We start from the raw sequence: 11,269 nt of genomic DNA, 5'->3' as shown, positions 1-11,269 counted from the left end.
AGATTTTATCAAGAGCGTCTGACAGGTGCGTGAATTTGACGACGTAATGCTTATTATCTTACATTCCACATGCATGTCGAATTCTGACTGGCTGAGACCCATTTTATTATTTTCAGTGTACCCAGCTGACATGTAAGTTACATTTTTTATGTTCCCCGCTCGAATTGCCGAACTGTTGACATTACATTTGCAACATAACAACCTTAATTTTGTATCACGAATTAAATATGTTAGACGGCATTCTGGATAAGTATGATATTTTCCGAATGAACTAGATCTAAGGGAATAAATCCAAGTTTGTTTAGAAGTGGATAAATGCCTAACTGTGGTACTCTTACCGATTCAAAGGCATAAGACATACCTACAATGTAATTAGGTGTGCGGTAAGATAAAATCGTTGTCCGTGGGTTTAACAATAACTAACATAGAGTTAATCAACCCATGTCCCCCTCGAGGCCGATGGACAACTTATAATTAACATATTGTGGTGGTTAGGCGTCCTTTTAAATTCACAGCAATGACTTCCCACAATAACATAATGGACTGAATGTAAAGTTTATGTTTGTCTGTGCCAAAATCAGCCAAGGTTATGAAACATGCGCTATAATTAGCTGACCATAATAGTTTTATCTTGTAAAGGGAATGATAATAGCTCTCTGAACAAAAGTGTCGTTTTTCATTTGGGGCGATGAAATAATCAAGTAGGTAAATCACGCGCTTGTCGCACCTGAAACCCGCCCACCCTTGCATAACATTGCTGTACTGCCATGGCCGGCTGTGTCTCCTGGCCTCTTCCCCAGAATAGGATAGGATAGGATAGGATGGGAGGAGGCCTTCGACAGGATGAGAATCCGGGGAATAAAACAAGCTCAGTTGGGGCAGTCTTTGATTTACATTTGAAACAACATCTCCTAGGCTGTTTTCAATAATCTGCAGTCACTGCCTCGCCTGTAGGCATGTTGTTCCACCACCCCCGTTTTAGGACGTGTCATGTATGGGTTTTGTCAATGTCATTTATTAATATGATAAAACATTGATCAGACGAATAACCAAATATTAGTTTCAATAACATAATATTCACACCACTTATGAAGCACAGTTATTTTCCGTCAGTAAACTATAGTATATAAATTTGGAAGTGCGGTCTGTCCCTCTTCCAGTCACGGAATGCATACATTGCAGAACAATCAAGGCTCAATTAAATTTACACAAATAAACTTATTTAAACGCAAAAAATATCAATAAGTAGTCTCTGTATTATCCATTTCTTATGGCCCATCTCGTATTTCACTCCACGTCTCAAGGCCAACACGGCAGGGTTGTTGCGTCCCTTGGTTGAAGATAGGACGATAAGAGAACATCAGCTGGATCAATCATCCGACCATGGGAAGTAACCATGTGCGTGACAATCTGTGCCACATATTCAACTACACTGAGAACATTTTTCAAGCTTGGTGATCAGGTTTTGTACTTTTTTGCGATAAATAATTATAAAAGCTGTAAATTCCTTCACTGCAAACTGCCGTTACACCATCCGAACAATTGTGGTCTTCGCTCAAAGTGTGGTAAATATGATAAAGACCTTTAAACGTAATTCTAGATGCTTTGAGATGTGACTGCGGGTGCTTTGATTTCTTGACTTCATCATTTACAGACAACTCAGCAGTGTAGTACCGGTACTCCCTGACAATGTTCCTCGCTATAACGCTTCTCCTCGCTGTTGGCGTGTACGGGTGAGTGGTTAATTAGGTTTATAATGAGCATATTATGTAAATGTGTTTTTTGTGTGTTTGTTGTTTGCAATATTCCAGCTATTTGACGGCCTGTAAATAATTGAGTCTGAACCAGACACCCAAGTGATCGATATTATGAAGAACGATCCGCACACCGTTTGGGTTCGATGACACGCTCTCAACCAAGTCCCCGAGCCTGCAATATTCTTGTCCGGAATTCTCACGGGGGACGTGTGTATGAAGCATTTAACGACAGGTGTGAATTAGTAGGTTAAATGGTTGATTCGCACGTTCTAAGTCTCACATAAGGAATTGCGAAATAGTGAAATCTTTTGATGGCGATTTGAGGGAGTCGCTACCACTCCTCTTATAGGGCCTGGCCACCTTCAGGTTGATATTGGCTTGACGTTCACTTCGATGTCGCTTGATACGACCGCGCCTTCAAAGGAAGTGCAGACTGAATCGGAACCAGCGACGATTACCCAAGTTTCGACGTTGTGTACACCATTGCCGTGTGTTGGCAATATGGCGATTTGTAGGGGGCGGCACAACACGTGGCCGTCCAGCATGGACATGAACTGTATGGAGACGATGTCTAATCGTCTGACCTGTAATTCATACTCCAGTAGCCTAATAAAAGTTTGCAGCAATTTGATTTGCTGTTGATTGAGCTCGATTTCGTACAGCCTGCTTTTGGATCAATCGATCTTGTGCTCCTGTTGTTGACCTTGGACGCCCTAAACGGGGTCCATCGTCAACATTTTGGATTTGTTGGTACCCGTTCTATAGTCTACTAATCACAGACTGAGAAACATTGAACTTTTTGGCGACTGCACGCTGACTGATGCCAGTTTCCAGCATGTCAGCAGACCACTGGCTCTCCGCGCGTTGCCATCTTCCCGAGGCAAGGAAGTTTCCACCTTTGCGGAACTAGGCTGTAATTATGGAGTTACTTTTCGGCTGGACTAACCAGTCTATGCATAGTCCAATCAAAATCGAACTACACATCCGGTTCGTAAGCGACATGGATTTCAACGTGCTGATTTCGGTCGACGGGTATTTTGCAAACTTTTCAAGCTTTTAATCAAGGTGCACTTCGCGGGGTAAGACCCGTTTTATTACAATATAGATCTTGATTATCAATCAGATCGTCCTGGACCCGTGAAGATCCGGGGTAGAATGGGTCTGCAGCAATGCTTGTCGTAAAAGGCGACTATACTAAGAGGCAGCTAACGGGATCGGGTGGTTAGGCTCGCTGACTTGGCTGATGCATGTTATTGATCCCAATTGCGTGGATCAATGCTCATGATGTCAATCACTGGATTGTCTGGTCCAGACTCGATTATTTACAGACCACCGTCATATAGCTGGAATATTGTGCGGCGTTAAACAACAAACAAACAAATCAGATCGTCTTGACTGGGCGCCGCCATTTTGTTTAAAGTAAATGCAAGTGATATGAGAGATGGAATCAGATTGGTCAGTAGGAGGGACATTGAAGGGACATAACTCGTAACAGCCACTGGTGGCGCTAGGGTCGAGCCTGGAAATTACAGCCCCATACACAAACAATGAATGAAATCAAGTATATAACAAGTGTAAGATAAGCAGAATCAGTATATGATAATGCGTCATGCATGCTTTCATACACTGTCCTACATCCAAGCCTAATATAAAGCGTCATGCATGTTTTTACATACTGCACTACATACACTACTAATATAATGCATCATGCATGATGTCATATACTGCACTTAATGCACTACCGCAAAACAAAGATCTTTTGACATCCCATTACAGATCGCGTCAGAACGACCATTCGCGAACTTTAACCGACCAATGAAATGTCTAACATGAAATCGACATTAGCCAATTAGAAAGCAACTAATACAACACTAGTTTCAAACTGGCGACAAGGCTTTGAAAAGTATTTTGACAAAGTTCTCGATTCGAAATTCGAAAACTGAACAAAAGAACCTTCTGAAATGTCCATTAGATGGCCTAGATTGTATGGCAGTACCTCCTTTCCGTTTAAATATTAATTCCATTAACGCGAGAGATGATTTTGACGGATTCGTTAAAGCCCGTAGCTGTAGTTCGGAATACCCCGTGTTGACCGTTTCGAGGCTGCATGATTAGAAAACGCATTCCGACTGTCACTGTCATGATCTGGTGAGCGAGGCTCTGATTGGCCGGATGGAAGGTCGTTCTGGCGTAACCCGTAATGGGGTGTCCTCAGATCTTTGTTGAGCGGATCTTTAACTTAGATCTGATCTTACTGAGATTGCAACATGATGCCATATTTTGAAGTATGTCCAGGTCTACATGTCTGTACATATCTCCTCTCCACAGTCAGGGGCCACAACACTGCATCCACAGCAACGTGGACAGTCTGGCAGCTGACAACGTCATCGAGAAGGTCGTTGCTGACGCCGACATTAACGGCGACCATGAACTCTCACCCCTTGAGGTCATTATTGAGTTTATTGGCAAGTTTGATACAAATGGTAAATATATGGATATCTTTATTGACTACACGATTCAGAAGTTTTGCTTAAAATATTGTACTCGTGTGCCTTTTACCATCACACAGCCCACTCTGAACAAAACATAAGGAGGGTGTAGATAGTTTAAGACACAATTGTTTTAATCAGAATTTTGAATTCCTGTGGTATCAAATGTGGTCGCCAACATTCAGTGATAACAGTTCTTTCAGTGGCATTTAGAAGTTGGTGTGATGAAGAAAGACAAGTTCTATGGATGAACATCACTTGCTTGATAAAGGTGTTAGGATCTACACCGAAATGTCGCACTAATTGTAATAAAGAAGTTGTTCATCCATAGAACTTGTCTTTCTTCAACAGAAATTAAGACAAAAAACAACCTATATTGCTGTTGCTTGTGGATACTGAACGGCTTTGCAACTGATACTGTAGTGTATAATAACACTAAACTGGTATCTTTTTGAGATATAAAAGATGATATGTCCTAATCATTATTTGTTTTCCAGCCGATCTTTACTGATATGTACTCGTCTGAAGTCAATGCCATAGTCAATAGAGGGGCAAGTGTGTCCCAGTTGGCCAAGGCTTTCATAACACCTCAAGTTGACACACCGTGATTTGGTCTTCAGCAACCCATGCTATCCGTAAGAGGCGACTATGCTTGTCGTTAGAGGCGACTAACGGGATCGGGTGATCAGGCGCGCTGACTTGGTTGATGCTTGCATCGAATCCCAATTGCGTGGATCGATGCTCATGGTGTCAAGCAGTGGATTGTCCGGTCCAGACCGCCGTCATATAGCTGGAATATTGCTTAGTGCGGCGATTAACAACAAACAAACAATTGTCCTGGTTGAGTGAGTGAGTATGGTTTTACGCCGCTTTTTAGCAATATTACAGCAATATCACGGCGGGGGACACCAGAAATGGCCTTCACACATTGTACCCATGTCGGGATTCGAACCCGGGTCTTCGGCGTGACGAGCGAACGCTTTAACCACTAGGCTACCCGACCGCCCTGTCCTGGTTAACAAACAGGATATGACATGGAACCATATATATTCATGAATTTACTTTCTACCCCCAGGGGACAGTATGATCACAAGGAGAGAGTTTGTTGCAAAATGGCACGCGTTATACCGTGACGTTCCGGACTTTGCCGACTACATCTTCCAGCATCTGGACCAAACGAACGATGATTTCCTCGGACTGTTTGACTTCGTTCCTCTCCAGGCCATTATGGACCTGGACCGTGAGTAGTCTTCCAGTAAATAAATGAAAATAATATTTAATGTCAGGTTTTACACAAAATTAATATTGTTCACTGGAGACGCTGGTAGTCCTTCAAAAGTGAATTAAAATAGCTCCTTCCAGTAGATATAACTTCTATGACTACATATTCATCCATGTGTTATCAAGGACGTGTTATCCCCCGTTTCTATGACTACCGTCTACCTTAAGGTGTTATCTATGTCGTGCTATCCTCCGTTTCTATGACTACTGCCTACAGCAAGGTGTTATCCTCCGTTTCTATGACCACCGTTCACATCAAAGTGTTATCTATGTCGTGCTATCCTCCGTTTCTATGACTACCCTACCTTCTACATCAAGATGTTATCTATGTCGTGCTATCCTCCGTTTCTATGACTACCGTCTACATCAAGGTGTTATCCTCCGTTTCTATGACTACCGTCTACATCAAGGTGTTATCTTTGTCGTGTGTTTATTACTACCATCTACTACCTGGGTCTATCTATGTCATGGTATCCACTCTACTTAAGTTTGGTGCTTATTCGTGATTTGCCTGTTGTTTCTTTCCAGATGACGGCAAAGTGTCGGACGTTGAGTTCACTATATATTTGACTCACGTGAGTATCAACACACAGCCTGAATTCTTCAGTGTAATTTGGGAGACGGGTCGCCCAGTCCTCTAAGGCGACGCAATTTGCTGCGCATCCTTTGGGGACGCCAGAAATCTATACTTGTGGGTTCGAATCCCGGGTCGCCAAGATTACGCTTCTAGGTCTGTCACCACCATACCCGTGCTTGGGTATAAGCGTGTCAAGTCCAGTTGGCGAAGAAAGGGTAAAAAAAACACCCGCAAATCAGGAAATACATCATGATTATCTCATAATTCACGGTTTATGGAAGAAAGTTGTGATGCAGAAAATTGGATCATTAAATGTAATCAATGGGCGTTCATTCCAAGGACTGCTTAATCCCCAAATAAGACTGGATCGTATGGCTGTGGGGAGTCAGGCAACAAAACACTTAGTTTCTTATGTTAACTGCGTGAGTGGCGGGTGCTACCGGTAGGGCAGGGTATGCCTAACCCTTGGCCAGAGCCTAGTGTCATCACTGATTTTCGGTGATCTATTCATATAATTTTCACTACTTTGTCATCTTTTGGGAATCACGCCCCAGAAGTGATGCTCCAGTACAGCTTTGGATCCAAATCCCATGGTTCTCGCAATCTCAAATTACCTGCCCTTGAGTTCCATTACCTTTTTACCGACCAATCAAGGCAAAAGGAAATGGGCAAGGCAGGTAACTCGTATTGCCTAGAAACCAAAGTGACCGCCAGTTGGGCAGGGAGACGTCCTTTCCATCAGAGACCATATACCGGTATATGGTCTCTGTTTCCATTAAAAAAATTGCGAGGGCTTTCTTTTGCGAGTCAGTAGCATTTCAATGTTGAATTTCTCGCCAATTCTTTCGTAATCAATGGGACTGGCAGCCATGTCGATGCTATCGCCAACCCAACATTGCAGCTGTTTTCTAACTCGCATTTTGATTGGTCCGTTGGACTGAGTAGCGTAACAAATCAGATTGGCTTATGAAAATCAAGGACAGGTAATTTGAGATCGCGAGAATTTGGATCCAGGAGTTAGTATAGGTTTACCGAAATGCGAACCCTGGAGATACAGAGGATGCGTACTCAGGGAAGATTGTTACAGTCGGCGTAACCCAGGACGCAATACATTTGGTAGATAATGTGCAGGATGTGTATTGTCGCCATGTTGTTTCAGCTGTATCAAGACTGTGTGCCATTCTCACATCAAAACACTGCCTGAGCGTCCTGTGACGTCACTTCCGGTGTGGACAACAGTTTCATTATTCATGCCTCAGTATTTCATAAAGAAAGTTGAAATAAAATATAGGTTCAGTACCATGTGTGCTTTTCTTATTTCTGTACTATACTGCTTTAGGCTTTAGGCAACATACACATACCGTATTTCCTCAATTAGACGCCGGACCTCTAATAGACGCCGGCCTCTAATAGAAGCCGGGTCAATTGTTCAGTGCAAAAAATAGAAGCCGTGCCTCTAATAGATGCCGGGTCGATCAATTGATACAATTAATGATCCCTTTTTGGGACCTAAATTACACAATGAGGACTCAAAATATTTCCATTTCGTGACGATTCGGGACATTCGTGGTCATAGTGAAATGGGGGTATTAATAGAAGCCGGGCCTCTAATTGACGCCGGGTCAAAGGCTTGTCCTAAATAAATAGAAGCCCGGGCGTCTAATAGAGGAAATACGGTACATATTTTTGCAAATAATGTATTGTCTGAGTGACGAGGGGTACCAGCAGGGCAGGGCATCCTTACCTTTATCACATATTTTCAGGAATCAACTATATAATGTTCACACGACTTTGTCTTTTACGCTCAGTGGAATTTGTTTCGGTGGATAATTGAGACTGGTTACTCTCTGGCACTGACGTATTATATTTACATTCAAAAAACGACCATTACGTTATGGTGAGTTGGTCAACCGAGTGTTTTGATGAATGGCGAATGATTATTAGTGGGTATGTTTTGATATATGAAGGTTATCATGTATAATGAGTAGTATATGTCTCCACGCTGATTCCATGGAAATACTTCTAGTGCAACGCTATAAACAACAAAGGCATCCGGACATCTGACGTCAAAAGTTGTTTGTTTGTTGTTTAACGACGCACTCAGCAAAATTCCAGCCATTTTTCGGCCATCTGTAAATGATCGAGTCTGGACCAGACAATCCGGTGATTGACAGCATGAGCATTGATCTTCGCAATTTGGATACGATGACATGCATCAACCAAGTCAATGAGTCTGACCACCCGATCCCGGTTGTAACAAATGCATTGTACATCCATGGATATATGACTGACTGAATGAGTATGGTTTTACCCCGCTTTTAGCAATATTCCAGCAATATCACGGCGGGGGACACCAGAAATGGGCCTCACACATTGTACCCATGTCGGGAATCAAACCCGGGTCTTCGGCATGACTAGCAAACGCTTTTACCACGAGGCTACCCGACCGCCCCCATGGATATAGGAACGGTATATCAGGTAGGGTATAAAGGCACGTGCAGCTACACGTGTTGGGGGGGGGGGGGGGGGGCAAGTCCAATAGATTATTACATAGTGGACAGATTATTAAACAAACGAAACGGAATCATGTCTGACAATGCGTTGGTTGAAAGGATTTAGATAGTGTGACACGTTTGAGAGACCACACCTCAAACTGACGCGTTCACAATCACGACCAGCAATCTGACATGGTGACCATGAATCAAGCTATATTTCACAAGGAAAAAACACACCTTATTTATAAACATGTACCTAAAGCCTTACCTTGACAAGCTTTTAAACATGTGGTTGTAGATTGCGCTTATCTGAATTGCCAGCGGTATCTTGTCACAGTAACATATATAACATTAGGAAACTCGGTAACATGGTAGACGACTTTTCTTTCCGACATTCATTGGGATTGGCAAAATCAAAACAAAGCAATTTCGGCCAGGAAGATATATGTGTGTGTGTGTGTGTGTGTGTGTGTGTGTGTGTGTGTGTGTGTGTGTGTGCGTGCGTGTGTGTGTGTGTGTGTGTGTGTGTGTGTGTGTGTGTGTGTGCGTGCGTGCGTGCGTGCGTGTGTGTGTGTGTGTGTGTGTGTGTGTGTGTGTGTGTGTGCGTGCGTGTGCGTGTGTGTGTGTGCGTGTGTGTGCATGTGTGTGTGTGAGAGAGAGAGAGAGAGAAATCTCACCCGAGTGTCTTTTGATATCAAATATATTTTGGTATATAGTAATAATTAAATTAGTGGAGTAAGATTGAACACAGTTTTAATTGGCTAGCGGACATGTCCGTTATTCAGTTATTGCCTGATGAGACTCGTATGTGGTACGAGTTGAAAGCGCTAGACAATTAAAACTGTGTTCAATCTTACTCCACTTATTTAATTATAACTATATTGTACCGAAGAGTTAGAACTTTATACTGTGCTTTTATATATGAACATCAAATAGCCAATTCCCTTCCACTGAGTTATTACCCACCCGAACAAGAAATAAAGGAGACCAGTGAGACTCCGTGACAAAAACTATCCACAAGACTTGGTGACAAGAAGGATAATTCTCTAATAGTCAACTTTACCTTTATGTCGAGCAATTTTACAGCAGCCTTTGGTGTCGCCATTTCACAACTTTTGACGTACAGGCTCTTTACACGAAGATTTCAAAGAGCGTCAATGACTCGATTAAAAGGTGTTTCATCAGGGTTACAATATTCAATGACTTAGCTTTTTAAACGATTTATGGTAGACATGTGGAGGACATTTCCAAATTTGACACATCAATTATGTCTGATACAATTCCCTATTTTGACTTGTACCGTATGTACCCGTGTTCTTTGGGTTACCAATTGCCTTGCCTTTGCATGTGTTTGTGAAGGCTGCTTGTACCGTATGCACCCATGTTCTTTGGGTTACCAATTGCCTTGCCTTTGCATGTGTTTGTGAAGGCTGCCACCGATAGATTACATTTTCACGAGCACCTGAATAGTGCTTTATGCCGCATCAGCACATATCAGATAACGAAGGAATCTTTTAGTTTGAGTTATTCGCAGGAAAGCGAATCGCGGTTGAAGTTTCTTTTTGTTTTGATACAATCCATCAGATTGACCTTAATGTAAATCTCTCTCAGTCCGATCAGTTTATCAAGATTACATGGTACTTTCAAAGATACCAATGTCACCATGTCATAAGCTTATCACAGTGTCAGACATTTAAATTTGCCCACCTTAAATACAATAGAAAAAACCGGGTTATCGCGGCCTTTGGAAAAACTTTGGCCCACGACCTAGAACGATAGTACTAAATTTAGGAGCTGGCATTATGGTTGAAATCTTATGCTAACGCATCCTGTTATGTTATGACAGTCTCACCTCGTAACATAATAAATGATAAACAACACATACAAAGTAAACTAAATTCAATTTACTGGTATACATAGTAACAAGGCACCCCTCACCGAGATGTGCAAAAGTGCATATACATTTATAAAAGTTACATGCATATGAAGTACACTGCCGGACAAAAGAAAGTAGACACATGTTTGACGGTGGCTACGAATGAGACAAACAAGAAATGGTTATTCGATGGTGATGTATTTGATACGGGTATCACAGTTGTGTTTTAGGGGGCGGTCGGGTAGCCTAGTGGTTAAAGCGTTCGCTCGTCACGCCGAAGACCCGGGTTCGAGTCCAGACATGGGTACATGGGTGAAGCCCATTTCTGGTGTTCCCCGCCGTTATATTGCTGTGATATTGCTAAAAGCGGCGTAAAACCATACTCGCTCACTCTTGAACATTTGCTGTCATAACGATTATCCATTGAAATAATATGTGATCAGCCGTGTTGATTTAGTTGGAAAGAATAGACAGCTGGCTGTGAGTCCAGGGTGGAGACGCACGCACGCACGCACGCACGCACGCACGCACGCACGCACGCACGCAAGCACGTCCGTTAGCTGTTGAGCAAAAGAAAGTATTCACTTGGAAATTGGATTTGATAAAAGAAATACTTACTTAAAACTGGTTGATAGATACTCATTGATATGATGCATGGAATGCTGCATGCGATACCCGCATCACCGTCAAATAAAAATGTCATTTTTGTTTCGTTTTTTACCTACCGATGAGGCGCCTTCAAATAAACACGTTTAGCCCTTTCGCACTGTTTGTCAAAACCTTTCTGTATCTAC

At 42.5% G+C, this 11,269-nt stretch overlaps 1 protein-coding gene across 1 annotated transcript; it reads left to right on the top strand.

Moving 5' to 3' along the window:
• Positions 1-1,468: 1,468 nt before the first annotated feature.
• Positions 1,469-7,403, top strand: LOC139455900 (uncharacterized). Its single transcript, XM_071237447.1, has 6 exons — positions 1,469-1,565; positions 1,655-1,733; positions 4,086-4,240; positions 5,322-5,486; positions 6,056-6,102; positions 7,264-7,403. Exons 2-6 carry the CDS (start codon positions 1,690-1,692, stop codon positions 7,306-7,308), a joined length of 456 nt encoding a protein of 151 aa, XP_071093548.1. The 5' UTR covers positions 1,469-1,565; positions 1,655-1,689; the 3' UTR covers positions 7,309-7,403.
• Positions 7,404-11,269: the final 3,866 nt, after the last annotated feature.

Source organism: Haliotis cracherodii, unplaced genomic scaffold (assembly GCF_022045235.1).
Source record: "Haliotis cracherodii isolate W230 unplaced genomic scaffold, xgHalCrac1.p SCAF_11, whole genome shotgun sequence".
Lineage (NCBI taxonomy): Eukaryota > Metazoa > Mollusca > Gastropoda > Lepetellida > Haliotidae > Haliotis > Haliotis cracherodii.
Note: the sequence above shows the minus strand (reverse complement) of the source record. Positions and strands in the feature narration are given on the sequence as shown.

What these genes read in the sequence shown, in the direction of transcription:
- LOC139455900 (XM_071237447.1), top strand. Translation starts at nt 1,690, where the DNA reads ATGTTCCTCGCTATAACGCTTCTCCTCGCTGTTGGCGTGTACGG. An exon ending in GGCCATTATGGACCTGGACC is followed by an intron (nt 5,487 to 6,055) that starts GTGAGTAGTCTT and finishes GTTTCTTTCCAG; the next exon opens with ATGACGGCAAAGTGTCGGAC. An exon ending in TCACTATATATTTGACTCAC is followed by an intron (nt 6,103 to 7,263) that starts GTGAGTATCAAC and finishes ATGTTGTTTCAG; the next exon opens with CTGTATCAAGACTGTGTGCC.